The 26,974-nt window shown below is 42.3% G+C and overlaps 1 protein-coding gene across 4 annotated transcripts in view; it reads right to left on the bottom strand.

Annotated features, from left to right (window-relative positions):
* LOC101484213 (protein Aster-A) overlaps positions 1 to 26,974 on the bottom strand; it is a 43,500-nt gene that overhangs the window by 7,026 nt on the left and 9,500 nt on the right. For 2 of the 4 annotated variants that reach the window (XM_076886180.1, XM_076886184.1), the window contains 13 exons: positions 13,660 to 13,885; positions 9,934 to 9,954; positions 9,626 to 9,710; positions 8,075 to 8,178; positions 7,821 to 7,916; positions 7,471 to 7,551; positions 5,927 to 6,045; positions 5,175 to 5,490; positions 4,260 to 4,413; positions 3,912 to 3,995; positions 3,268 to 3,414; positions 1,954 to 2,075; positions 705 to 847 (listed from right to left, as the gene is read on the bottom strand). In XM_076886180.1, coding sequence (XP_076742295.1) covers positions 705 to 847; positions 1,954 to 2,075; positions 3,268 to 3,414; positions 3,912 to 3,995; positions 4,260 to 4,413; positions 5,175 to 5,490; positions 5,927 to 6,045; positions 7,471 to 7,551; positions 7,821 to 7,916; positions 8,075 to 8,178; positions 9,626 to 9,710; positions 9,934 to 9,954; positions 13,660 to 13,885 — 1,698 coding nt within the window. Of the gene's footprint in view, positions 1 to 704; positions 848 to 1,953; positions 2,076 to 3,267; positions 3,415 to 3,911; positions 3,996 to 4,259; positions 4,414 to 5,174; positions 5,491 to 5,926; positions 6,046 to 7,470; positions 7,552 to 7,820; positions 7,917 to 8,074; positions 8,179 to 9,625; positions 9,711 to 9,933; positions 9,955 to 13,659; positions 13,886 to 22,310; positions 22,593 to 26,974 lie in introns of those variants that run through there. The other 2 variants (XM_076886188.1, XM_076886183.1) reach the window with 2 other exon arrangements.

Genomic DNA, 26,974 nt, shown 5'->3' with positions numbered 1-26,974 from the left:
CTGGTGGTGCCTCTTTGAGCTCTTTAACGGATTATCTGACTGACAGCATTCGACACCAGTGGGTGATGATGTCACGGTGGCTTCACCCATGGGCTGCAAACTCCATCCTGTGGTTCATTTTAGCCGTGCTAAGCAGCGTCTCTGGTACGTCAGCTGCTTATTACTCCAACAGCATTTACATAATAAGGACTGATTCGAGCACTGGAAGCTAACAGAATATTAGCCTGTAGCCACTTATGCAATCATGACTTCTTCTACTGCTCGTCTGCTGTCGTGTTTGTCGACCTGCTCAGCTCATGTTGTCGTGTTTGGATGTCCTCATTTATCAGGGACGGACAGACGGCGCAGAGCTCTGTTGAAATCTTATTTCCTTTAATAACTGCTTTTATTTTATTTTTTTAAACTGGATATTCTGCGACTTGCCCGTTGCTTTTAGAGCAATGGAAGTTATGAATTTACAAAGTGAAGTGTACTCGATTGGATTATTATCTAATCACGAACGTTATCAGTCACAGTATCATCAAGTAAAGCAGCGCCGAGTCCAACAGTGTTTTCAGTAAGGAGCCCGTCTGATAGAGTGCAGGCTGCTGCATAAATAAACTCGAGTGTTTTTTCAGTTCTTCCTTTGTTCGCTCGGCCGTGGCTCTAAGTGACACCGTGTGAGCGTGAAGAGTAAGCCGGGCGACCTCCACGAGCGCACAAACCTGAGTCGGCTCTTGTGTTTGTTGATGGAGGTGAGGCAGTATCTGTGGACGGTGTAGAAGTAGTCCTGGTATGGGATGCCTGAGGTGATGACCTCCGAGTCCACCACGTAGCACTCGCCCCGGGCGCTGCTTTTCTGCAGCGTCTGTAAGCAGGCAGAAGGTGGAGTTTTAGTGCAATGCAGGATCCATGTTTTTCACTCCACGTAGAAACTACAGGCAGGAAGTGAATCCAACAGAGCCCCACCCCAAAACCCCCCAAAAAACCTAAACATCACAGTTGTATGTCAAAACCTTTCTGAGTCAGTGCTTCATGTTAAACATGCAAAACCACAAAACAACACTAGTAATCATGGTGGCTGCATCCGTTATACGCACTCTGTGGTTCCCTCTGAGGCCCCACTCTGATTTATCAGCAAATCTATCTTGCTCTTCTCTAGCTAGCTGCGGTTTGTTGACTAATGCTGCTGCAAGTTTCCCATGTTTGATGCAATACCTGCATCAAACATGCTACAGAGCTAGCAATCCAAACTGCTCTCTCACAGTAGTTAAACTGTCAGTTATTATGCTCCGTAAATATAATAATCACACCATCATCATCAGTGATAATATTGAAGCTTCCTTTGTGCTCGTATTACACGGTCATGTGGAAAATAAAGACTCTGCAGTGAAAAACTTCTTCTTTGAGGTTTGTGAGCCGCTGTGTGCAGCTCTCCTCAGGTCCTGCCACAGTGCTGCTTCTCTGCTAAGGATCATTGTCCTGTTGCATGGCTCATATCTGACTGCAGAACATTTGAACATACAGTGCTGACAGTTGCTACAAGGTGTTGGTTTTTGGCTTTAAACATCTCCAGTTTGGCCTCATCTATCCAAACATTGCTCCAAACTGTCAAAACCTCTTCAGATGGTCAGTGAATCGAGTGCACCAGCAGCACCTGGCTGCTCTTTATCCTCCTCGTTCCACTCACACAGGTTCTCAAAAAAGAGGATTTTTTATATTAAACACGTCTAAATGTGTTCAAGTGATGGGTCAACAGCTCAGAATGCTACAAATGCTAATGTGTCCGACAGAACACGTCTCCAAATTCAACTAAAAAGTTAAACTGACTCAAAATTATTGAAGCGTAATAACAGAGTACTAACATCTTCTCTCACATCTCAAATTAGAGCTAGTTGAAGCATCAATACAAAATAAAACCTCCCCTCCAGTTTCTACACAATGAAGCTAGAAACGTTCATCCTGACGACTGACCTGCGTCTCCACCACAGGGGCGGTCTTGGGCCCGAGGGGGTTGTTGAGGGCGATGGTGTAGCTGAGCACACGGCTGGTGTTCCCACTGCTGCCGTCCTGCTGCCATTCACCCACCGACAGGTCTGAAGGGGAGGGAGAACAAAAGTAACGAGAGGGCCCGAGAGACTCGGTGAAAATGGGAGAGCGACAAAAAAGAGAACACGCGAAGCTCCGAATTTATGAATGAAAAGGAAAGAGTGCGAGAGCGAGGAGAGAGAGTCAATGCACGCTCCTTTACACAAAGAAAGAAAGGAAGGCCCCAGTTAGAGCTACAGAATGTCCCTGAGCGAGCTGGGCCTCCAACCAGCAGCCTCACAGCTTCACTTTCATCTCAGCTTCACAGAGAAACACTAAAATATACAACAAATGAAAGCAAAGGCAACTCTGAGTGCCAGTTTATCAAACATTATAATTTTACAACTGTTTATAACGTGCATAGTTCATATTTCTGTGTAGTTTTCATATTTATATCCTGTACACAGCCTGTACATACTTATAGTTATACCTTCATACCCTGTACATTGTAACATACCCATAATATAATATATCTGTGGATGGATGCAAACTGCATTTCGTTGCCTTGTACCTGTAACATGTGCAATGACAACAAAGTTGAATTCTCTTCTATTCTTCTATCTAGTCTATTCTAAACAGGAAAAGTGACGCAGCACAAAGAAGAGGAGCAGGTTTTTCAGCAGCTCATCAGTGGGACACAGGGTGAGCTTCAGCAGCGTCACAACAGTAATCACATCCCCAAAATCAGATTTCCAGGGGAATTTGTTTTATTTTCATTTCAAACACCGGAGCTACAAAAATGGACACTGGCAGATCAGGTATCAGCAAACTGAGAATAAGAGTGGATGAACTTATTTTCAAACCTTAACTGTTAGTGTCTCAACAGGAAAAACTCGCTCTGTCACACTAACTTCCTGCAACAAGTTCACACAAGCACTGTGGAGGTTAGTGAAGTTAACTGTGGGCAACATTAGAGCATGACATCATCCAGCAAAGCTACACGGTTAACAGCAGGAGAAGGGACTCAGAGTATGGCTAAGCTATTGATTTAGTGATTAAAACGTGGGCTTCAAACTACAATTAAAACACGACAGCCGAGATGAAACCGTGTGTCTGCATGACTGCGGCAGATTCAGCCCAGTTCACCTTTATCTATTTATTTAGTTTAAAAAAAAGAAGAAGTAATTAAACATCATGGAAATCCACCAAAATGAAACGAGTGAGTCATCAGGCCTGACTCTCAGGAGTGTTTTAACCTACCGGTGAAGTGTCGCTGGGAGAAGAGGTGCTGGATGAAGTGCGTGTCAGCAGAGAAGAGCAGGTCATGCAGTTTGTCCACGCTCATGCGGACCGCCGTGTTGATGAGCAGCCGCCCGCTAAGGTCAGCGCAGAACGCTTCCACCTCACCTGCAGGGCCAAAGAAAAGTTTGTTTTGATGTTTCTACAAAGTATTTGCCTCCACCACGGAGGTTTGCTTTGTTCATGAGCAGGCGCGTCACAGTGTCACTAACGGCAGAGCTCGACCAAACACGGCTAACTTTGGGTTACATGTGTTTTTACATCTTTGCATCTTTATAGGACAGTTTTTGGATGTTCTCAATAAGTAATCCGACTACTCTGAACACTCATCTTTATGTTTTTCCCATTATTGTTAGTTCACAGAGCGAGGGTATCAATATGACCATCTCAGGCACATAAGCCACACCCACCTGCTGTTAAACCTGTTAATGAGCGACAGCCAATCGCAAAAATATTAGCTTAAACTCACAGTAAGGCCCAGTGTAAGTATAACAAGGATTATTTTGAACAGTGAATCATGCAAAGCCACTCTAGCCGAGTCCAAGAACAAACAAATGTGAAGCCAAGAGTCAGCAGGAGAGGTGTAGAGTAAACGTCTACAGCACCATATAACACGCTCAGCTTGGAGGTGATTGTAGATGCGTCAGCTGATCGGGGAACCGTTTCGGTTTGGTTCAGGTCAGATTTAACTGAAGTGAGACAAAGTACAGCATGTTCATGTTTACAAAACCTGCATTCACTGCTGACGTGCAGCGGAGCAAAGAGTTATTGTCCTGAGATCAGGAGGGCAGGAAACCACTTTAATATCATTTGTTACCAACATAAAGGTACCTCTGAGTCTTATTGAAGCTCTAAGATGTTATCAGAATTTGTTTTTAGATGAAATTTATGCCGACCGACAGATTCAAATTAAATCTCTTTTCTTGTGGTCTCTTTGCCCAAACGACACTCACTCTCTTCCTGTGTGTCAGACGAGTTGCTGGGGTCTGTGGGCAGGTCCTCATCGTTGGTGATGTCCAATGACGAGAGGTTTCCCAGACTGGCAGTTGGTGGGGGCAGCATGTGATTGGCTGACTCGGACAGGCTGTCTCCGCCTTCTTCCAGAGTCTGATGCAGAGGAGGCGGGGGAGAGAGAAAGAGCACATGGGAGGGCAGTTAGTGAGGGGTCTGAGGGAGATCACCCCATTGTCATATGACTTGAGAGGCCTCACAGCGAGGCTGGCCTCGTGCTGATGTGGCCTCGGCAGGCATACCACTGTAGCCATCCAATTAATGTGAAACCGGCACAGAGTTGACACAGCGCTGCATTCATTCACTCTGTCAGCGTCGAGATAACGGCTGCAGAGAAACAACCGCCGCCGCAGCAGCTTTTGGCTGATTGGACACAGAGACGAATGCAGACTACACAAATATTTCCCATCAATTCCTTCTTGCCTGGAGGCCACGTTATTATTTTCCTCCTGAATGTGCTCATAAATGTAGATGTAATCCTTTGAATCGACTAATTATTTGCTTTTTTTATTTTTAAATTGCTATAATAGAAAATAGAAATTCTCACATCTATTGGGAACCATCCCCATCATGTTTACTCCCCTCTAGCCTGTTATTTGCTCATTAATTAGAACAAATAATCGTAATGAATCAAACGTGGGAATAAAAGGGCCCAAAACTGTGTGATCAAGCGTTGGCAGTGCAATTTAAATAAGCTGCTTTTAGCTTCAGGCATGTTTCATCAAATACAGATTCAAAAGATTCAGTTTCAACATGCAGAGCAAAGGTCAGCTGGCTCTGCTTCCCAGCCCTCCAGGTATAACAAACAGACAGCCACGTCCTGCATATTAAATAGTCTGAATGTGAAGAACACTCACAAAAGAGGCAGCAGCAGAGGCCGGGGTGGAGGCGGAGAAAGAGGCGTTGGTGGTGGTGGTGGATGGCAGCGAGCTGTGTGAGCTGGGCGGGCTGGGTTCGAGGGGCTCGGAGCCGAGCCTGCTTCCCGACAAGGAGGGCACCTCCACGGGCAGACAGGAGGCAGAGGAGGGCGGAGAGGATCCGCTGAGGCTGGCAGCTGAAGGAGGACTGCTTAAACTGCATGGCACCAGCGGAGGTGGAGAGCTGCCCGCGGAGGGAACGGATACTGAGCTCAGGTCCAACAGGTCTGTGACCGACCCCGACTCCTCTCCCGGCCTGGAGAACAGGGCAACAGGAACGTCGCAGCGAGGGAAAGGGAAAAACATCTGTTAGAGAACCCAGAGTCTTCTTGTTTGCTTAAAAAGATGGAAAAGTGACCCCTAAAGCTACATGTATGTTTAAATGATCGCTAATAAGCTTGTCTGTCATGCCTTCTTCTGTTTAAGCATTTAACCACAATAAAATGACTATTATAGCTTCTGTCACTGCCAATTAACTATAGACGTAACAAATAAGCTTAAATCTCACTGACAGGGACGCATATTGTGTCTTTTTCATTAGAGAGTCAACTTATCGTTGACGTGCAGAACTTTACCCAACAATAAAAATGTGACACGAGGAAAAAATAAAAGCAGGTTTTCAGCTTTAACATGGTTAAGACTCAAATAACTCGCACATCTATAACTAGAGGTGGTTACATATAGACACTCACAGCAGGCCGTTCATGTGTTCAGCGGTGGGGGAGACGTAGTCGTCGTCTTCGCTGGTGAGGCCCAGCTCAGTGCCGTAGCACTGGTGCACGATGTGCCACAGCTCTTTGGGGGACAGAGACTGCAGAAAATACAGACATTTAATCATGCACGTTCCTGCGCGGTTCACTCTGCAGCTCTTTGTCTTGTCAAACTGCAAGTGTAGAAACAGCAGCTGCAGGCAATAGGATTTGTGTGACAGCCAAAATCCATCTGTGTGCGTGCATTAGTCTGGGATGTTCACTGTGCAACAGAGTGTGGGACTTTTTATTGATTCTCAATGAGCCTTGAATCAAAATCAATTGTGCAAACATGTTGGACACTTTACGACTCCGTCTGAGGCGACGGTAAATATAGTGCCATGCGGCCCATTCAGAGCACAGCTGCTGTTTTACTGAAAAACACCACAGTTATTATAAATGAACACACCTCAGGGGGAAATGACAATAAAGAAAAACCACTTTTATCCCACCTTGCTGTAACATTTTTGTGTTTTATCAGTTTTAGTTGTGTGAGCAGCGTGCAGTGTTTTATTTTTCCATCTGGTTCATGCTGCAAATATCGAGATGAAATCTTAAACTAAAGTTAAAAACAAGATGTGTGAACACCTGTACACGCCGCAGGCCTGTAAATCTCTAAAAGCAGAAGCCTCTGCATCTTCTGCCCAGAGGAGCGTAAATAAAAGCAAACTGTTCAAGTTAAGACCAGGATGTCAACACTGCTGAAAGGTCAAAGTGGAATCAAGTGTTGATTCACTAAAAGGGAGCCAACAGTAGTCAGCATTACAAAACAGTGACATTCAGCCCAACTTTTATTGCCACTGCAGGGAACAGACACTGGCATGTTGGCAACTCAGCCGACAGCATTGAAAACCGTTGTTAATGAAGGATGTCAATGAAACTAAATGGCTCAAATTATTTACACACTTTCTTAGTTTATCTTAAACTGCTGGAAGGAAAAAATAATCTTTTTTTTTTCAAAATTTAATAAACTTGGAGCTAATTCAAAGCATGAAAGCCCAATATCCTGCTGAATGCTGATCGGTCTGTTAAGGATTTATTACAGGAATTGTTTCCGAACAATAACTAGATGCTGTGAGTGCAGCTACACCACAACAGAAACATGTATGCACAATAAGCAGCTGGCTGTGGTGGAAGCAGCTGCATTCTTGTCGTGAAGTGGTTTATGTGACATCCTTAATATTTTGTTTCAGAGGGCCGTTCATTCTCGATCATCTCGTGAACGCAGAGGTCCAAACTAAACTAAAAGATTAGTTTGGTTTTTTCCAGGGAAAGAGTAATCAGCCATTATTTTCTCTACCATGTGAGATAATAGTAAGCTGTGTTTCTGCACAGACGCTCAGAGCAGAAAAGTCAGCAGATAACAGTAATCGAAACTGCTCTCTCAGCCCTGTATTTACGACCACGCTTCCTGACACCCTGCTCTACTCTGACATGATAACTACTAGCAGCACAAACCAGCAGGAGGGTGGGAGCGGAGGCTGTACCTTGTCCAGCAGTGCGTTCTGCCACAGGCGGAAAATCATCATGTAGCTGCGATCTCTTGCGCCAAAAGATGTGAAGAAATGCTGAGAGGGTGATTATCAACGCAACAGGAAGGAGGGGAGGAAGAAAAGGAGGGAGAGAGAACAAAAATGTGAGAACAGGTTTGACGGACGGTTTCCCCCCCGTTTGCCTCGTCACGGCCGGTGAAGATCGAGCCGAGTCAGCTCATTTCATAACGCTTCTCTAACAGATTGAAGTGAACCGTTTCAACAGCTGACACTATCAACGGTTAAACCGCAGAATGTCCTCGTAAATCAAAGCGTCTCTTTTATTATTCGTCTTTGACTCTGACCTTCTCGTTGTCAGTGCTGATCTGGATGGCATTTGGGATGAGCTTGGCAGTCTTCTCCTTGGTCATAGAGGTAACGTCCTTCAGCAGGATGGTGATCTGAACCAACAAGCAGAGGAGAAAGCTTTACAGCGTGCAACGCTCTTATCTCGCAGAGGCCATCTTTATTGATCTGCAAACTTCACTCTTATCAGACTGCAGGTGTGACATTAATTAGTTTGCAGAAGGTGTGCGCCAGTGTACACAGTGTAGCTTACAGTGGTTTCCCAGCGGAAGATGTTGCTGTAGAAACACAGCCAATTCTCTGACAGATAAAGGCGTCCCTGAAGCAGAATATCCTTCTGCAGAGCGCAGGAGTAGTCTGAGAAAAGACAGACGGAAATAAATGTCAAAAACAGCCATCGCTGCCACAGATCAACGTCAGACAGGTTGTAAACACCACTTGGCTCTTAGCAGTGGGGCTGGTGGGCAGAGAAAAATGACTGAAACTCTTACAGAGAGTCTACGGCATCATTATGGCATCAGCCTGCGGTCCAGCAGGAGCGATGATGCAGCAAACAAGACTCACAAGCCCTTTTCCATTCCACGGGTCACCACAGTTTTCACGGTTCTCCCATTAGGTACCGGGTCCTGTGACCTTTAGTATCTGCTCGCCCGGGATTCCAAGCGAGCGGGTACTAAATTATGACATCATCAGATTGCATGCCACCGATTGGCTGGCCAGTAGCATCACTCGATGAGTCATGAGAGCATCTCAGCAACGAGGGAGATGGTTTCAAAACCAACGCAGTGGTCCCAGAGCCAGACGAAAAGCCACAGACTGAGCAGCAGGTATACTGTTGCCTCGACGTCCACCTTTTTGCGGGACACACGTTGCTATGACAACAAACACATGTTAGGTAGTACTGGTTTGCAGGGGAAACCCAGTCGATCGAAGTAAACACTAATGGAAAAAGGGGCTAAAGCGTCCAGACTGACACCTGGGAAACACTTGTAGAGCATCAGTGACGAACTGCTGTTCCTGTCTGTCATGCTGTTGGTCGTTAGAGAAGATCCAAGTCATACAACAAAGAAGTTCTTTGTAGTGAAGCGAAAGAGAGTTTCACTTCGCAGCCTACGTCTTTGCTTCTCACACGGAGCTTTTTGATCCTTGATGGTTTAATCGCAGCCTTCCTCTTTGTGGTGAACTAATGTCACTTCCTTTCTGCTCAAGCAGACCTTTCAACCAACTGGCATTCAACCTACAAAAAGGGCTTTAACTGTCGCTGCTATGTGCTGCTGGCTTTTGCAGGCCTGCATTCGAGAGCGTCTCCATGTGTTGAATCTACTAAATCTGCATAGTTCTCCTCTCAGAGCCAAAAAGAAACCAGTGTGGAACCACAGATGGCGTTTCTCAAGCACCTGTGTGCTGTTGGCACACAGGAATAACATTTGTGATTTTCAATAGATTCGACGTCTGCTGTTCATCTGGGTATGTTAGTGGGGGCAACGTTTACTCCACCTCCCCACCCAGCCGCCTCTTTCAGCTCTTGTCCCTATTCTGATGCCCAAAACCACCTCAACCCGAGCAGCAGCTCTAAGCTGAGCACCATGAACCTGTTGCAACTGCAAACCATTCCTTGTACTGTACATCTTAGAGTCACACGTCCTTAAATCTTCTATCCTCCCTTTCCTTATGACCTTCCCATTCCTATGCACTAGGAATCATTTTAACCTCTCAGAAAGTGGACTATTCACGGCCGGCGTGGCCGATTATAAAATCCTGGTGCGCTGGTGGTACTGCACACTTTGTCACATGCTTCACTCACCCACTATAAGTCGCTCTGAGTCAGGAAGTTTCTTGAAGATTTTACGAAAATCTTCGTTCCGCTGTTTGTACGTGGGGCTGAGAACCTGTGAGTGACGACAGGAAAGAAAAAACAGAACATGTTATTCTACCTCACAACCATCCTAGCAGTAAACATCTCGGGTAACACTTGCATTTGTTTAATCAAGAAGAAGAAAAAACACATTTTTAAATATCACACTAAACCAATCATTTTACTGTCAACCAGTTTCATCTACTGGAAGTAAAAGCTGAAAAAAGCCGTTAAAGAAGAAGAGGGCGTGTACTTACGTTGTACCAGCTCTGCATTTTCTGCAAAGAAAAAAAGGAAAACATTTAGTACTCAAAGAAAATCAGTCACAGCAGAAACAGAACATTTTGACTCCGTTTTATGCAACGCTGAGGTTGTGCAGCTTTAAAGGGATGTCCAAACTTTCACCACTTCCCTATTTTAAAAAAAGGTAATTGTCACTGTGCAGCTGCAACAAACCGTCTTGGCTGCAACAGGCTGCTGCCTTCAAAGCGACGAGCCTGCAGCGAGTACGAGGTGAACCCAGAGCCTTCGGGTTACGTGTGCCGTTAGGTAAATTTACTCAGGGCAAACACGCTAACGTTTTACAGTCTCCTGAAAGAACGAGTCAACACTGGAAGAGCTGACACGGCTGAAGTGAGAGCTGCTAAAAATAAACATTTACTTTCACTTATTGTATTGTGTGAATTCACTGAAGACTCAAGACCGTTTTTATTGACATTACGTAACACAAGCGTGTTCAATCAACGTCTGGCAAACACAGAGTTAATATTTAAGTGACCGGATTGAAGCAGAACCGTTTCCTAACTGGTTACTAAACGCTGCGTCGGATCAAATTTTACAGAGTCATGAAGACGCCCGTTTGAATCTCTGATGAGCACCACGAGACTTCTGCAGCACTTTGGAATTTCTGCTTTGATTGCTTATGAAATGCGGTCAGATCTTTATCCAAATCAAAGTTACACAAACGCAATCGGACTAACATAACACACAATCAGTTGTACGTTTTATGACCTTACTGAACACACTGACTCACAATGCAGCAATGCAGGCTAAGACAGCAACCTCTACAGTTTAGTAACTTGTACAAGCTCCTTTTCAGCAACACCTCCATCGGGCATTTCCTGTCTCTTCTCAGTGAAGTAATTCTGGAGTTTTGTGTATTAGAAAAAGAAAAATAATTTCCATGCATCGCTGCCCTCCTCCACACTGGACTCACTTCTCCACACACTTCTTGGACTACATAACACTCTCCTCTCACTTCCAGTACTTGCACTATTCTGTATTACACTGTTTGAGTCCATCTATGTACCACTGTATTTATTTATTCTCATTGTTTTCTACTCTTATTCCATTTCTATTCAAGTACAAAACTGTTGTACTCATCCTTAGTTTATCTTAGTTTCTGTATAGTTGAATCTTTGCTTTTACAGTTTGCAGCTTTGATCCAGGAGGACGATATTTCGTCTGACTGTATACTTGAGTGTATGATGTTGTGTTGATAATAAAACTTGACTAACTGTCAGCTTCTGGGATACAATCCTGAAGGATAGTCGGCTTCTTCCACTAAAGCACCATGTCACAGAGGAAGTGATAGCCAAGCAGCTTGGAAATCATCCAATTAACATTTTTGATTGAGGTCCAGAAAACATCTTAAATCTTAATCTGATTGAGAACCTATGATCAGTCAAATTTCAAAATTTCAGGGGCCCATAATGCAAAAAATTTCACTTTCACAGTACTGAAGGTATGCCACACTGCTAATGCTGCTAGCCTGAAATCAAAGCAGGCCTGCAGCTATGAGACGAGTGACGGTGATGGAGCAGCAGTGCTAGCACCAGCAGGCTGTTCTCATTTCTCTAACTTGTGCCCCCTCGTCTCCTCTGTCCTCCTGCCTCTGACCGTGTCAGTACATCATGTGGAAGCACGCCTCAGTTCCTAAAATGTATCTGGAGAACGGGGGATTAGACGGAGGTTAATCCTTTGTTGGATGTGTTTTTTCCTGCAGCATAAATGAGGCGTGGCACATAGCTGGATATACACACTGTGATCGCAGGGTGCATGAGCCGATGAAACTTTCTGCCCGTCGCCGCTTGTGTGCGTTTTGTTTTTTTAATGTATCGACGTTTTGTACCATGTTGCAAGCTTAATTAAAAGTAGTCATAAATACAAAACATGCCAGGAGCATGTCATAGGCATGAAACACAGCTGTAGCTGGGCTATAACTAAACCTGTGAGCAAGTCTCATTTTGTTAAATGCCTGCCGTCTCTCCCCATCTCTTCCCAGCTGTGGATAAATTCTACATACAGTTAAAACTACTGGATGCTTCCTGATGGCACGTGGTGAGGATGAATGGTCCTTTTATGTTCAGGATGCTAGCAGCTCATTGAACTGTCTGTCCCTCATAAAACCTTTGGGGAGCTGGACTCTAGAAGACTTGAATGATTACTTTTTATTCTAAAAAACAGCCAAAGAAAGTTGGTTCTCGTTATATATGTATGTTTATTTTGCTGTTATTTGACGTGAAACTATGTGTCTTTAGAAATGCTGTTGCATCCTCCATCTCCTCCAGGTGTGAAATATGCCGTGACAGTGCTGTGGCTCACAACTGCTTATCTTTAGGAAACTTTGGTAAATGGTAAATGGCCTGTATTTATATAGCGCTTTACTAGTCCCTAAGGACCCCAAAGCGCTTTACATATCCAGTCATCCACACATTCACACACTGGTGATGGCAGCTACATTGTAGCCACCCTGGGGCGCACTGACAGAGGCGCCCCAGGGTTCCTGTAAGGCTTCCTGTTTAAACAAAGGCGTCAGATTCAGTTTCATTATGGGCCCCACTGCAAACAATGATAATCAAGTTAAGGGCTAGATGTATAATTTAATAACATATTTAATTTAGTCACAAACTAATGTCTCATTTAGCATTTTCACACGCTTGAATATGACAACGTTTATCAAAACATTTTTTTTTATCATGTAGTTTATCTCTAACACACAGAGCAGCTGTTTGCCATGAAAGTAAAACTCAGAAACTCAGTGCTGTAGCGTCACGTCTCCTTCAGCTCAGCTCTGAAGCCTCCCTGACTACAACTCCTCGTCTTTGCTGCCGTTTGGCTCGTTGAAAACAGAAAAGGTGTCACGGCAGATGGACACCCGGCTCTCTCGCTGCATTCATTAAAGACGTGGGCGACCTCCCACGTCTAACACTTTCATTTAAACTGTCTACTTTCAGCACCAACTTTCCTTCTTGTTGCATTCTGTTCTGTAGTTTCTCAGCCGGCAGGTACGTGCCTGTCTGTTTAGGTTGGCGCTTGCACAGCTAGAATTTTACTAAGATTTGATTGAAATTGGTGAATGGACAGGTTGAGGCTGACATACGTGACTTAAAAAAGGACAGTCTCAAGTCAAATTGCCATGAGCCTAGCTGCATTTATAAGGAGGGGAACTGCTCTGCATACCATCGAGTGTGTTTAATGTAGCTACTTTAGTCTGATTAGATAAAGCTAATTAGAAGATCAGAACCACCGTTTTTAGCAATCAATGCAGAAAATCTGGATGCAAATGCAAAGTGTTTATTGCGTTTTTATTTCTGCAAACTGAACACGGACACAGCCTCCAAGCTGCATGTGGCGAGCAGCAAAGAGGCGACTGCTTTATTTGCACAAAAACCTCTGGTTATAGAAGTCTATGGGAAACCGATGCTACTCCACACTTGCTCTGTGACCTCATTAAACACTTTCCCGATGACTTTATGGGTCATGTCAGTAGCTTCAGCTCATATTAAATAAAATATGAAGCTCACTTTGTAAATTATGGTCATTATTAGAATAAAAATGGAAGATTGTTGCATAACAACGTGTCTATGACAGTTTGTTAGTCCAGTTTCAAAACACCAAGATGGCAGCGGTAAAACATTTGTGAGGTCACAGTTGCTGTGTCGATCAGTCTACGATTCACCTTAGCAGATATTTTCACTTACCTTGGCATTGCGGCTGAAGTGGCGAGAGGCGATTGGGTAGGCAGACGAGAGGGAGGAGGCAGAGGGTATGGAGGGGAGCGCACCGTCCGAACCAGCACCTCCTCCACCTCCACTGCTGCTCTTCTCTCCTCCAGCCTCATTCTCACTGGCCCTGCCTCCCCCGAGGACCCTGCGCCGCAGGGAGGGAGAGCTGCCGGGGGTGCTGCGTGGAGAGTTACTGGCCGTACTGGAGATAAAAAGAGACAGGAAAAAAACAAAACATTCAGCTGAGGGGAGAAGAGAGGAAACCGCTTCACATTTCATTGCTTGACTTGCCCAGTGAGTCTTTCATGTCGTGCTATGAAGAAAAGCTGCAGGCGTTTCTCATTTGATGATAAAACGCCATCACAAAGTGCCTACTGAGGACCAACGAGGGGCCACGCAAGGCCAGACCTATCAGCTAAAGTCATTTTGACTGGTACAGATAGACCGGGGGGGCATTTAAATCCAGTTAGTAAAGGGTGTTAAGACCATCCAATCAAGACGTGCAACTTTGAAACCCAAGAGCCACAAAGTAAACACCAGCAGGTCAGAACGACAGCGTACGAGCTTCAGTTTGTCTCTGATTCAGTTCTTTAAGTAAACAAGTGAAAAGTCAGACACAAATTTAGATGAGAACATAAGAAGGTCAACGGCGACAACAACTTTCCCACAAGCTTCTCTCATTTAGTTTTATTTGACGATAAAAAAAAAAATGGAATCATAATCTTACTGCATTTTACATCTTATATAACAAATTAATCAAGCACAAGAAGAAAACTAGTAGAGTAAAAACATTTAAACATCCACTGTCATTAGCTTTGGGAATTAATGCCACAACGCAGTAGTAGGGGTGGGCGATAGAAACGATATAAATTTAGCCAACGATAGAGATACTATATCGCTCTATCGCATGTTGATGATGTCATCAAGCTGCGCCTGTTTTGGTTGAAAGCATCGCAGCAGCTACAACCATTATCATCTGCAAATTATGGCGGGCGACAGTCATAGCAAAGAGACAAAGCACTTTTGAAATATGGGGAAAGCCAAAAACTGCGCTTCCTCCACTTCCGTAACATCGATTCATTAATGTTGAATTCTCTCGCAGCTGTTCTATTCCCATGTAGTTGCAGTATATTAATAACTAACCTCGTATTGTGGATGAATGATCTCAGTTGTTCTCCTGACTGAAGTTGCCCCGTGTACAGCATCCTGCAATGCGATTGCATTTGTCCCTGACCACCAGAATCCCGCACGTTAACTTTTATCGAGTGGAAAAAAAGTTGGCTTCATCCTCCAGCTTCACTGTGCTAATGTTATGCTAACATAGCTGTGTCGCTAGCAATCACGTAGCACAACATTATATACCAGCTAGCCCAACTTCAGTAACCCTGCAAACGCCACTGCTGTTTAGTTTCCTGTCTTTATGTTAGAAGTGACAGCAGAGCTGTACGTTTGAATTAGTTTCAAAAATCTCAGTCAGAACATGGTATGAAATGTTTAGGTGGAAACTAGCGAGCTAACTTCCTGTTAACGGCTAACTCCGTTAAATTTAATATATTCTGTTTTCATGGATGCCTGGATGTTAAACTTAATTGTTACACCTGGTAAAGCAGCAACGCTGATGATTTTATTAAAGATGAAAGAATTTAGACAGTTTTTAACTCTCAGTGTTCGTTTGACTTTGGGACCTGAAGCAGACGGAGTTTTGGACCCAGCTTACTCCGAAGCTCCTCCCTACGGCAGCCGTAATGCTCTGACAATCCATCAAGCAGTGCGGCTTACCAAAGTTGTACTAAAACATTTTTAACAGATTTCTGCAGCCCAAATCGGTTCGAGGTCAGTAAGCACAACCAGAATTCATACATAAGGAACACTCTCGATTTTTGAGAAAATTAAAGGATTTTAAGTCCTTATAGTTTGGAAAATACATTATACAGAAGAAAAGAATATATCGCGATATATATTGTTACCGCACGTGCTTCAAATTATACCGCGATACAGATTTTAGGCCATATCGCCCAGCCCTACGCAGTAGTCCAGATTTCTTTTTCAGAAATACATCCATATCCTGTGTGAGTAAAACTGTCATCATCAGTCAATCACAGATATTCCCGTCTTTCAAAAGACACACACAATGTATTTCAGGCCTTAGCGCTGTCACACTAGCTTTTATTGCCCCATTATCACAGCCGAATGATTTCAGGATAACAATATTACATCATCTCCATGGAGAATCTGAATGTCAATACCTTTAACATCAGTAAATCTCATCTTTAGCTTGGTTTATGTTTTTTCCCCTCATAAAAAGTCATTAACTGTGAGCCCATCACTTATCAACTATATGTTAGAGCGTCTGCTACAAGGTGGTTTTTTGTTGGGCTCATTTTAACCTGCTTTTGGTTTTCAGATTAAATTTGCTAAAGCATTATTGTCGTGGCACGCGGCTATCAGCATGATAGCTTGTTTGAATAATCAGCATTATTTAAACACGTTTTTTTATTTACTTGATGTTTAAGTGCTCCTGCTCAAATATTACTGGTTCTTTTATCTCCTCTTGGCAAATTAATTATACTCAAGATATGACTAAAGCGAGTTGGTAACAGTCTTCAATAAATGTTCAAACGTTTACAAATAAAATGATTATTCATTCATTAGCATTTAAAATGTTTGGATGTAGCTTTAAGAATCAATGAGCTCCAAATATAAAATGATATGAGGCACATTTTAATCCCTGGATTGGATTTAAAAGAAGCTCCTTTTGGGCTACAGTTACAAATGTAATACAAGAAACCAAAGCAAGAAGAACTGCTGATACACTCATAGCTTTAACCTCACTGTGTCTGCAGTGTGAGGCAGACACACTCAAAACATGCATTCATTTGCTTTCAATCAGTAAACTAATATTTTCACGCTGCCCTCGTGACTACAAAGACCATCGCCTACTAATCAATCACGTCTCTGAAAAGTGGCACCACCATTCCCAGGAGATCCCTCAGGCCTCGGAGCACATGGAGTACGGAGGTCAGATGTCTTTAGAGAGCTCAGAATAATGTTTGATTGATACGAAGTTCTACTGCACAAAATGTGACGAATGACATAAAGAAAACATCTGTGAGAAGATAAAACTGATCACTTTGTCTTTAAAATACCACAAAAAATGAACTAAAGAGAAAACAAAAACAAAACCTTTGCCATTTGTTAGCAGTTTCCTAAACAAAAATATAGTAGCAAGCAATGTTCCCCCTAAGCTGCGCGCGCAATTGCGCACTGCGGGCACGTCTCTGCGCACAGAAAATCTGTGTTGCGCACAAAACAAATAAAAAAATCTCACCTGAATTTAAATTAAAGTAAATACGTTAACAATTCTGTTCTGCAGTGTGAGTCAGTGACTGGCTGCTCCCGTATGAGATTAGAACGATGCCACCTTATCCCAAAGTCCAGCCAATGATGCGATTCACATTCGTATATACGCAGCTAATCAACGTCGCTGACAGGCTATGACAGCGTCCTTATGTGCGACACCGGTGTTTTAGCGAGCAAAGCGGCTGATGTGGAGTGAAGCCACGTTAATGACAACGTGTACAACCATTGGAGATGTGAGCAGGACAGACGGAACAACTGACGGACAAAGTGTGGACTTTATACCAGTTTTTAAATTGTGTTGATCGGCCACGTAAAACCAGAGTTATGATAAAAATATCTGCAATGTTTGTTTTTCTTCCTGAATACTGTCGTTGTTTATATTTACTGCGGGAAGGAACAGTAAAAACTGCGTTTGATAAGGAAAACGCTCGAAAGCCTGTGAGCGAAAACAAACCTCCCCCCAGCATTTCCCATTGGTGGAAAAATGTACCATGTGGACCAATCAAAAAATGATATGGCAACATGGCATTTAGTGGTTTAGGAAGGGGGGAGTTTTAGGAGTGAAGGCGGAATTGAGATGTGAGTGATTTGCAACGTTTAGCGCAGATCTTGTGTAGTTAGTGTGTAGTTAGTGTGTAGTGTAGTCAATAGTGTTGTTGTGTGTGTCAGAACAATGAGGCGACTGCTGAGTGTTACAGGTGTTACAGCAGTGATACATCTCCTGCTGTCAGGCCTGCAGGTATCAGGCTGTTGTTCTCCTTCATCTCATAGTGGACAGAAATTATTTTTTGGAGTGGCACAAATAATTTGTGTGGCATCAGATTTGATGCAGAACAGCTGATTGTTCTGTAAATAGTTTGAAATGTTTGTTTAAAAAAACGCCTTGGCTGCATTTTTAGGTAAACAGCTGCAAAAAAACTTTGTTGTTTGCATAACTCAGTAACTTTTTTGGAGAAGTAACTATATAATTAATTGCCCAACATCGGTCAGTATATCCTGTATTTTGCAGACAGAGTTACAGACTCTCTCCCAGACCACAGACTCATAATACAAGTCAGAGCTTTATAAAAATAATAATAATAAAGTTGTGTTTTCAAAATTGGAGTTAAAGTTATTTTTCCTTCCAATAGTGTTAACATGCTACACAGGTCATGAACAAGGTTTTTTAAATTTTCATTGTAAGTGGGCTAAAGCAGTTAATTAAAAGTCGTCTAACATAAATGTAAATGCTGTAATTTGATTATTTTACTAAACCATGTAACTTGGATGGATTCGATGCTGGCGTGACCACAGTGCACGTCTGCTGTCGCTCACAGTGGTCCAAGGGACGCTCAGGGAGTTTGTGTGTTTGCTCAGACACATGAAAAATTAGAGGGAACATTGATAGTAAGCAAGCTAAAGAGACACCTGGAAACCAAATATCACATGACATCTGAACCTGAGGCAGAAACCTCTTAGATCGTTAGATTAATGCTGGATTTTTTAAAAATGTCTGATAAAGGTTTTGAGGCATGTTAGTGGAGTTTAGTGAAAAACAGACATTGTAAGTAAAAGAGTCTGAAAACCATTTGGAGTCTTCATCTTTCCCTGACGAGGATCAATAAGAAACCGATAATACAGGAGGAATTATCTCCCTGCTGGCTGAAAGCAGGTTTATATGGAAGTAATTTTAAGTTTTCATATAAGAAAATCTTAAATTGAGACCTTGCTGACCTTGAATGTACTCAATTTCAAGTACTATAAATTGTTACACCATTTAACGTCACGTCTTTGTGACTGAAAGTAAATGGCCTGTATTTGTATAGCGCTTTACTTAGTCCCTATGGACCCGAAGGTGAAAGAATCAAGACTTACACGACAAACACGACAGACTACTTTCATTAAAGCAAATCACCTGTTTTATGTCAGCTTTCTCTCCTGGCTTTATTAATATTGTGCTTTTGTAGGTTTACCTACTTCAAACCCTACTATACATACTGTACAAAGGGATACACAGTGTTCAACCTCTTCGGATATTTAAAATATAGTTTTCCTGTTTGTAAAGTACACTGCTCTGCCACTAGTAGGGGTGGGGAAAAAAATCGATACTGTGTAGTATCGTGATATTTTGTTTGCTATCGATACAGGGACAGCAGATATTTTGTTACAAAAAAGGTTTTTGTGCTCTGACTTCAGAGCATGTTGATCCTTTTTCTGAGCAACAATCCTGAAATTCCTTCACTGTCCAAATGTGTTTAACTTTTGTTTTTGGCAGCAATAAACATGACAGTTTACTTATTTTAATTTAAGACATGTTTTATTTTAATTAAATGTAAAACTTTTTTATTTAATGTAAAATTATATTTTGTTTTAATTTACTTTCAAATTCTTCAGTTGCTGAATGGGCTGCATAGTTTTCACAAATTGCATAGTTCAGAATAGCTATAATTGTACCAGATGGTTGCATTCAGTTAAGTTGGACTAGACTGTAATACAAACTGTTCAGTTTGTCAACAATAAAACTGAAATGAGAGAAAGACTGAGTGTGAGACTTTGATATTAGATAAAATGAATATTGATAAAGTTTACCTTCATGTACAGAATCTGAATATCGCAAAATATTTTTAAAAATTGCAATAATATTGTATCGTGCGTTAAGTATTGTGATAATATCGTATCGTGGGATGTATGGTGATTCCCACCTCTAGCCACTAGTAGACCTGTCCTTGTTTATGATTGGTCATATGATGCCAACATCACTTCCTTCATGTGATTGTGCTCTTAACTAGTTTGGGAAACTTAGGGAAAAAACAAAGGCTGAGATTAACACAAAGGCTTAGCTTAAAAACTCAGTATCAGGAGTTCATGAGGAAACAGGAGGAGGAGGTTAGTCAGAATGATATAACCTCCAAAAACAACCACAAGGAGAACTGAAGCTGAGGGAGTCACCCGTAAACATGACCGGGTTTGTTTTTACAGGGAAATAATCCTTAAAATATTAGCAGTGATGCTAATCACGGGAGCATTATGTCAAGTAGCATTAAGCTATCTTTAGGTAACGTACGCAGGGCAGCAGAGCCTCTAAATAGGCTTGTTGTGCAGCCGGTCAGCTAGCAGATTGTGAGGACACTGAATGATGTGAGTCTGTGTCAGCACGCGTTTACAACCCGGGTTTAAATCCGCCGGCAGCTCAAGTGTAAAAGGAAAACAATACTTGAGGTTTTCACAACTCTCCGTGACGTAAGCAACCCTCATCCCGACAACATATTTAACAACAAGCACCACCAACTATTGTCACATAAACCCTCATAACATAACTTATTTCCTATCATAATAATAGTTAACTGATTTTCCAGAATCCACCTCTGGGGGTGACTAAGACAGCCAGTAAGCACGGTTATCATATACAGTAAAGAACATGAGACTGTTAGCTGGAAATCAACAGACTTATGTCACTTCTGATCATCTGATAAGTCAATAAAAATCCCAAATAACACACATGTTGGTAGAGGGATATTCCCTGTGGGGACAAACAAATGCTATCTGCAGAACAAAGGTTTTAGTTATAACAAAGACAATAATCACATTTCCACATAACTCTTTTTTCAGCCAGTTGTATTAACTGGAGGAGTTTCAGTTACTGAAGAATAAAGTTGTCCAATCTAACAGGACATACAGTCCAATTAGATCAGGCAACTAAATGCTACATACGTGTGTTTTCTTTTTTTATCTGCTGCATGTTTTAAATTCAACAGATATTCAACAGCCAAAAAGCCCCAATCTGAGCCAAAAACAACTCTGTATGCACAGGCTAAACAATGCTGACTGCAAAATAGTTCAAAGGAACTGAGTCGTTCAAATTTGATAAATCTCTGTCTCAAACCGAAATCTGTGGGAGGATCCACAACTGGTGAAGATTGCTGTACAATTGAAACTTCCAAGATATAAAAAAAAGTAAAAAATTGACTGTTCTTATGTTTAGGCAAAGACTGAAATTACAGGTCATATGTTAAAGCTTCAAAATAAGTGCCCTAAAAAGGCTCGAGATGGTTGCTGAGTGGGCAGAATTTGCTTTTAAAAGGATGTTTTTGATCAGAGCACCTGAGGAAATCTGTGCCTCTTTTACACCATCGTCATCTTTGATGATTAGTACTACGTTTTACCAGAAAGGAAGAGTTTCTATATCTATATGAGAATTTACTAGAGAACTGCTTCCTCTAAAATAATATAATATGTACTTTAAGTCAAGTATTATCAGCTGGCTAACATTTCTGAGACTCTTACTTTAACCAGTCACTGTGTACATATGCCTGCTTTAAGATGGATTTCTTAAGGTCAGGACGTCATACAGGAACGTGAGTTATTCCATTTTAACTGTGTATACATATGCACACTGTTAAAGCACTAATCATTTTAGCCACATTCTTCATATCCAAATATTTTAAAAAGATTGCCCTGCTTTTCAATACTGACACAGAAAAAAAGACTTGTAAGTTATGTGAAATATTTCCATTTATACCAAGTTAAGTAAAACTCTGGTATTGTAAAATAATATTTGCAATATGGTCAATAAGTGAAACGTATGTATGTATGTATATAAATCAGTCCATCCCTACCCTCCTTTGATTGTAATTATGCTTCAAAATATGCAACAGATACATTTTATATCTACATATATAGCACATATTATAAAGTTATGGCACTGTTTACAGTGCAAAACAAACAAACGGACTAAAAATATATATTTATATCCATCTAGACAGATATACACGCACACAAAGACACAAACCCCCCCCAAACAGGTGAAAAACTAAAAAACCTGATTAGATGAGAAATGGACAGCTCTTCTGTCCGGACCTCAGTCCATTCAAAGAAACCAACAAATGATATGCAGTCACTGGGCAGGGCTTGTACCCAGGAGGAGGGATTAGCTTAAATATTGTCCTCTATCCTGTCACCCATTAAATCCGACAGATGATCAGCTAATGTGCAGCTAGCACATGGAAAACAATCGGTCTGCTGAGCCCGTTTACGACCTAATAACCTGCCAGAGAAGCAAAGTCCAAGGAGAGGGGAAATATGCGAGACGTTTTCAGCTAAAGCAGCAGCCTGTGCACAGGATGGAGGCTGGGCGGATGGAGGGAGGGTGGGGGACCTGCGGGATGAAGCTATCAGCAGGCTGTTGCTGCGCCTCCGTGCTACCGGCGGGCTCTGCAGGATGCGACCTGTGTGGGTACGTAAAGCGGAGCATTGCACAGCAGCCATCCTCCCTCCTTTATGCCACTTACTCGAACATGTCATGAGGCGTTTGTGGTCCAGCTGATGGTCACAAACCCTCGCAGCAGGAATATGGCACCGGTGTTCCTGCTCGGAGTGTGCAGATGAAGCACGGCCGCTATCAGGGTTTTTCTTCTGCCGCGTTTCCTTCAATAAATCCGAATTAATTTCCCACCGGGGCCGACGCCCCTGCACCTCGCCGGTACCGGACACACACCGCTACTCCCTATGCCGACTGCAAGACCCGGTAACGGGCTGCCGTGTCTGCGTCCATCCGTAATCCTTTTGCAACTATAGGGGGAGGGTGGGGGAAGGTGGGGGAAGGAAGAGCAGGAGGAGGAGTAAGGGAGTGAGAGAAGGAGGGAGGGAGGAGGCTCCGTGTGTATTTTTTTTGTAAACCGCTCAACTGATGGCATCGACAAGGATGAAAAGTCCGACTGAGCCGTTTCTACCTTAATGAAGTGGGCAGGGGCGTTTCCGGGTGGAGGGTGGCACACGGGGCAAGGACAAGGCATGGGGCCCCACAGGAATCAGCAGTAAATACACAACAAAGCTGGTCAAGTATTACAGAGGATATCAGCGAAAGGGAGAAAAACCAAAGAAACGAACTTCAACTTAACTGGATTTGTCTGAATTAAAATCTTAAAAATAATCAAAACTTATTCAGAATAAATGCAGAATATAGTGAAGTACAAGTATAAAGAAACATGCAAATGGACAAGTATGTGAGGATACTTCAAGTAAAAGTGTATTAAAAGTCGTAGTTTGGTAAAGTATTTGCTTAATTCCACTACGAGCCCTATCAGAGCTCTCATCCAATGGGAGTCTTAAGTTTAACAGCACTTGAGTCCAAAGGCAGTGGTGGGAGGATCGGTGTCATGATATAACCCCCTCTGAGCACCTCTTTACAATGAAAAGGGTGAAAATCATGCTTCATCTTGATAAGGACGAAGTGGTTCCTCACAGTCAGCAGCTCGTTAAGTTTGAACATTTACTAACTCAGGTGAATTATTGACTTCTACAAGCATCCATGATGGATATCCAGGGGTGTGTCGCATGATCCCCACTAAAATACGACTAGGTTCTACTTCTACTCTACTTTATGTTCGATTCAAATACTGTACTTTATACCCAATTACATTGCAATTTATTGTTTTGCAGATTTTAAAATATAAATGATTTAACATTTAAGTTAATACACATTTATAAATCAATTTTAAAAAAAATCTGTAATAAGGCCTTTGTTCTGCATATAGAACACAGATTAAATATTCTGATTTCAGCTCATATTAGCAAGCTTTGCTAACAAGCGCCATCCATAAAGTGCACGCGTGCATCACACGAGCAAATATATCTGCAAATTAGTACCAAGTCACAGCCTGCTAAAGCCCTAGGATCTCACTCAGCAAAACAGGCGCGCTGACTTTGTGCAGGTTAATAACTCACCTTGTGTCCAGTTATGAGGAGGGAAACTATCCACAAAGAGAAAAACTGCTTTGCTCTGTAGTAGGCTGTACTGTATTTTCACACATGAGTCCATGGGGATGGTCACTTTTGGAGCTAACCTCAAGGTTTGTTAGTTTGTGGGTCATTACCTATTAATGTGTTCAAGTATAGCATCTTGTAAAGCTACAAACACGACTCCAATGTGGCTAGCTTTGACAGTACAGAGGCCACGTCTGCCTGTAGTGAGTCCACCTGGCCAAAGTCCAGAGCCCACCCAATCCTTTAACCCTCAGGCTCTCTGTCCATCCCTCTGGATTACAGTCCACATCATAATCCACACTGGCCTGAGCTAGGCCCACATTTCCACTATTCTGTCTCCCTGTGTGTAATCTGCTTTTCTGAGGTTCACCCACAGATGACTCATACTCATGTCAGAGTCTCATGCACCAAGCGGGTAATGTGTAAGGCCAGATGAATGCACCGTAAAAGAGCAGCCAAACAAAGAGCTGCTTACTTTAAACCTCAGAGCCTGTGAGGGTACATGCTGTAACACAAACCAAAGAATACAACTGCAAAAGCTAATTAACAACTCCAGGTTAAAGCAGTGACAGTGCGATTATCAGGGCCAGTAGTCAGCATTTTTCTCCCCATCAGTGATGTTATTTCCTTTGTTTCATGCAGTGAAGGTATAGTAACAGGTAAACATCACAATCATCTCTGCTGAAGTATTAGCACCATGATTGTGCATGACTTCATTTCACTGACATGCATGCAGTATTTCCCCCGCTATACTGCAGCCACATACAGTTATAATGAGGCTACAGCTATGGATAAAAGCCTTTCAGTCAAGCTGCAAGAAGACTGGCATTTTCATACTGCTCTTCTTACTGACTCACAGCACTTTAGACTACAAACCACATTCACAGAGCACTTAACCTATATACATTAAGCCCTCCATGCAGCTGACATTCAGGGCAAATCTAGAATTATGGATTCAACATGCAGGTCTTTAAATGTCTGTTTCTAAGGAAACAAGAAGCCCAACCCATCAACGCAAATGGGGAGGAAGCTTGATAGTGGCTAAAGCTACGCTAATGGCAAAACGGCAGGCATGCTAGTAGTTAACAACACAGACCGAATAAAACACAGACATGGCTTCTGGGTCTAAAAGATGAAGCCCACTATGCCTCATGGTGGGAAATTAGCATAGAGCAAATAAAAGATTCTGACATGTCATTAAAAAAAAAACATTAAAGGAAACATTTCTAATACATTTGCATGGAAAAATATTAGAACAATGACAGTTATTACTTCATATGACGACACAGTCATATGCACTGTGTCGTATAAATCGTATAAATCATCAGCACTGAAGCAGCATTGCTTATGAATGAGTTCTGCTCCCCTTTCCTGTTTAAATAAATACGATGTCAATTACAGAAGCAAAGTTTCCTCTTGCTCAAAGACACCACACATGTATTGTTTTATTCCAAATGTCAGTCAGCAGCCTCACTGATTACTACTAATGCTGGTTAAAGTTGACATGAGGTCCTGCCCAGTAAAAGTGAGTAACTCTAAAACAATTCCTAAAACCAGCAACAAATGAATATACGCAGTGTGATCCAGAAGAGCTGCACTCATACGGTGACTAACATGGGTCACGTGTTATTATCAGTTAATACCATACAGCGAGTGATTATGCTCACATTATAGGGCTGAACATCATGTTAGTATATGACTCCTCTCTTAGAACGAGCATGTACGCACTTGTACGAAGAGGAAACAGAGCTGCTGAACTTTAACCTACACCATGAAATGAAACTGATGGAGTGCACTCTTGTACTGATTACTCTACACATAAAACATTGACACAACAAACCTCAGACTGTGTCCTCTGCAAAACAACACCAGAAGACAAGAACAGCTTTAAAGTGGTGGTCCATCAGACCCGCCCCTCCCTGAGCCTGGTTCTGCCGGAGGGTTCTTCCTGTTAAAAGGGAGTTTTTCCTTCCCACTGTTGCCAAAGTGCTTGGTCACAGCGGGTCATATGATTGTTGGGTTTTTTTCTGTTGTATTACTGAAGGGTCCACTTCATAATATAGAGCATCTTTTGTGTTATTATTATTAGACATTATATGTATTATTTCAGATATTTCATATTTTAAATTTATTTAATTTACATTTATGATTCTATTCTATTATTAAATCTTACATCTCGAACAGCTGAGTCACAGTTTAGTCCAAGAAAACTGTTCTCAGTCATGCTGCTGTTTTTCCTCAGTGTCAGTTCACATCATGGTGCTCCATTATCAATCTGATTTGATAATTCAACGTGATATTTGACAATAGGGCTGCCACAAACGATTATTTTGATAGTTGACTAGTCACCGATTATTTTTGCGATTAGTCGACTAATCACATCATCATCCATTGGACATACAGCGTACAGCTTATTGCACCAGCAGCATCTGCTCTTATATAACTATCATTAGCTTACAGCTTTAAGTGTTTCAGGTCTGTGCTAATTAAAAATAAAGACAAGATGATAGTTTATTAAAGTTTAATGAAGTTTGCAGATTGTTTCGGTGAAGTTTAATAAACTCCTTGCTATCTAAAATATAACAGGACACCGGAGTAAACTCTCGAGCATCTCACACTTCTGATGATCAGCTGTCTGCTTGACGTTTATTCAGCTGTGTAAAAACTATAACTTTAATCTCAGACAAACTGATTTACTCAGGAACAAATAAAATACTAAAAAAAAGCCAAACAATAACATTTTAAGCTAAGTGACGGCAGTGGGTTTGAAAACGATTTGCCGGGAGTCCGGTGTTCTCACGGCTCTAGTGACCTTGCCCCCGGCTAGCTATCGAGCTAGTGGGTAACAGACGTCTCCGAAAACGTCGGAGCGCTTTTGAAAATATGTGGTGTCCTGATAAACTGAGCAGATATTTGAGGTTTACACAGCTACATTCTCGCCTGAAAATATGTTAAACGTTTATTTTGTGACCCAGAAAGAATAATAAGAGCAATATTAAAACTAACTAGCTGCCGCCATTGTTGACAACAGAGCTGGGCTGCGCTATGAATTCTGGGACGGAGCTACTTCTTCTTCTTCGGGGTTTAACGGCAGCTGGCATCCTTGTACATGCAGTGCTGCCATCTTCTGTTTCAGTCCGTTATTACACTCTTAAATCCTGCTACTTATTCCTGCGTCTTTTGTGATCTT

The sequence above is a fragment of the Maylandia zebra genome, linkage group LG1 (genome assembly GCF_041146795.1).
Source record: "Maylandia zebra isolate NMK-2024a linkage group LG1, Mzebra_GT3a, whole genome shotgun sequence".
NCBI lineage: Eukaryota > Metazoa > Chordata > Actinopteri > Cichliformes > Cichlidae > Maylandia > Maylandia zebra.
This window is presented reverse-complemented; position numbering and strand designations above follow the sequence as displayed.